The 2,814-nt window shown below is 42.9% G+C and overlaps 1 protein-coding gene across 2 annotated transcripts in view; it reads left to right on the top strand.

Moving 5' to 3' along the window:
- Nucleotides 1-122: 122 nt before the first annotated feature.
- The window catches only part of SARC_11901, a gene marked incomplete at its 5' end in the record, with an annotated part of 6,080 nt that continues 3,388 nt past the window's right edge, over nt 123-2,814 (top strand). Inside the window, 4 exons of one of the 2 annotated variants that reach the window (XM_014294006.1) lie at nt 123-243; nt 1,086-1,228; nt 2,256-2,354; nt 2,635-2,703. In XM_014294006.1, the coding sequence (XP_014149481.1) occupies nt 123-243; nt 1,086-1,228; nt 2,256-2,354; nt 2,635-2,703 (432 nt within the window). Of the gene's footprint in view, nt 244-1,085; nt 1,229-2,255; nt 2,355-2,631; nt 2,704-2,814 lie in introns of both variants that reach the window. The other variant, XM_014294007.1, reaches the window with a different exon arrangement.

Genomic DNA, 2,814 nt, shown 5'->3' with positions numbered 1-2,814 from the left:
TGATCTAAACGTATTGGCTTACCCACTCACTCACTTACTCACTCATTAACAAATACTCCATGATCTAAACGTATTGGCTTACCCACTCACTCACTCACTCAATAACAAACCCCCCTTGCCAGTGCCCCGAAAAAATATCAATTTCAGCAAACCACTCACATTGTGGACGAGTCCGTGTGGCGAGTGGAATGCGGACAACGCAGGCTACGACCCACTTACGTTCGAGAACGCTGGTGAGATGTGGTATGTCATGGGATAGACACTGGCATTAGATTAGCTACTGCGGGTGTACCGAGGATATCTACGGGTGTAACTAGGCTATCGTTGGCTTGTCCACGTGTTTATTTATACGTTGCTATGGTGTCGGCTTGTGCCAGTACCGTGTGTAAACACTGCACAGCTAGACGTATAGGTATCTGCACATTTTAACATGGAGATAATACACACACGTGTATACGCCAGGGAAGATGTCCCCATATGCCTTTGTACGGAACCAGTGAGACGCTAGCTTGTGCACGTGTGGGGATTCTAATCATTTTACTCGTGCACCTCATGACAGTTTTTTTATGGTTTAGGGTTTTTGCCCTTTGCGTGTTTACGCCTTCCGATCCTTTGCAGGTCAATTGTTCTTTGTGTTTCTAGGGTTTAGGGTTAGGGTTAGGGTTTAGGCACAACAATACCACGCCTTCCTGTCCTTCCCGCAGACCGTTTAGCAGTGCTGTGCAGAAATACTTTGCGTAAATGGGGGCGTTGAGCTTACCCTCACAACTACCGCTCGCACTCTTCCTAATGCTCATCTTCTTAATATTCTCATATTGAAAGAACACACTATATAACGATGGATATCTCCGCATGCACTACGTGTATCAGAGCCAATAATGGATATTTCTAGACACACATAACACTCCCCCTCGTGGCCAGCGGATGCCCAAGCCAGATATTCTGAAATTCCGTTTCAGACATATTTCGTGATTGTAATGATTTAACCCTAGATCCTTAAAACATCTTAGACTGTGCGTGTTTCTCGACACACACAACACACGCCACCTCACACTATGCATGTGTACGCTTGTATCCCTTATTAGGCATAGCACACCCTTGTACGCCAAAACGTACGAGTGTTTGATTGGGCCGGCATCGATCAAGCACTTGGTGTCGTTTATGGACGATCACTTTGCGCCCATGGCGGATGGTGTCGATGCAGATACCACATCCCAAGGCAATCCTGGTGAGTGCGTTTGTTTTGTTTTGTTTCTTTGGTTGGTTGGTTGTTTGTTTGTTTGTTCGTTTTTTTGTTTGGTTGTCTGTATATATTTTTCGGTTTGTTTGTGCGTTTGTTGGTTAGTTGGTTGGTTGGTAGGTTAGTAGCGTGTGGAAGACCTTGCTAATATAGTCGCTATGGTTACAGGGGAGATCTACGAGCTCCTTCCTTATCTACCGTCTTCTATACCTATGATCAACCACCCCTACACTTGTCCAACTCGTCGTTGCGTGAAACATGGGTGACATAAAACCCGCCGCAGCTCTGTGAAGCAGCAAAGAGTTTGAGATAGTAATAAAAGAAGTTTGAGATAGTGATAAACTAAGTTTGCTTGCGCATTGGGTACCCAATGTGCTGCCATGAGCTGAACCACTATCTTCCCCATCACTTCTTCGCTGTTGCACACCACAACTCATACCTCTCGAGGTGCTGGGCGATTATGTACTTTGTCGCCCTAGAATAAACTACTTGCTTGCTAGCCACTTCTCCCTTATGATTTACCTACTTACGTATCTATCTACTTATTGAATACTCTATCGCCCTAGAATGAACTACTTGCTTGCCAGCCACTTCTTCCTTTTGATTTGCATGTATCTGCCTACTTATGTATCTACCTACTTACGTATCTATCTACTGATTGAATACTCTATCGCCCTAGAATGAACTACTTGCTTGCCAGCCACTTCTCCCTTATGATTTGCATGTATCTGCCTACTTATGTATCTACCTTCCTACGTATCTATCTACTTATTGAATACCGACCACCCTTAGAATGAACTACCTACTTATCTATCTACCTATACTGTCTAGCCTTAAAATGTACTTGCTTGCTAAGCCCTTCTCCCAAATAAGTTGCATTATGTATCTACCTACTTGTGTATCTACCTATACTGTCCAGCCTTAGAATGTACTTGCTTGCTAAGCACTTCTCGCTCATAGCTCACATCATGTATCTACCTATTTACGTATCTACCTACTCAATGTGTACCCCCAGATGAGGAAACCACCGAATCGGCGCAGGAGACGCTGGTGGCTGGTGTACACGAAACAATAGCGCAAGCACTGCCCACAGACACCTCACTCGTAGACGATGGTATGTACCTGGCTGACAATTGCTAAAGATGAGAGGGTGCTGGAGTTTGGATTTCAGGATTTAGGGTTTTCGGATTATATTTTTGAAGACATTCTGCCATGGTCCATCTATCGTATCATATCCTTAGATAGGTACTATTGCAATATATTCTGAGATATGTACTATTGGAGAATGTTCACAGATGCGTACTAGAATTTAGGGTTTTACGCTGGTATGGGTGTGTATTTGCTGATGTAATTCAATGCCTATCTGCGGCTATATTCAACTTTGCGCACAGCAGAAGCGGAGACCGAGTCTACCATTACCAAGACTAGAACTGTCGAGATGGAGTCGTCTACCAACGCTGGAGGTGAGTGTTACGCTGACGTATTATATATATATATATATATATATATATATATATATATATATATATATATATATTATATTATTAATAATAATAATAATATATATATATATA

The sequence above is a fragment of the Sphaeroforma arctica genome, assembly GCF_001186125.1.
Source record: "Sphaeroforma arctica JP610 unplaced genomic scaffold supercont1.1943, whole genome shotgun sequence".
Lineage (NCBI taxonomy): Eukaryota > Ichthyosporea > Ichthyophonida > Sphaeroforma > Sphaeroforma arctica.
Note: the sequence above shows the minus strand (reverse complement) of the source record. Positions and strands in the feature narration are given on the sequence as shown.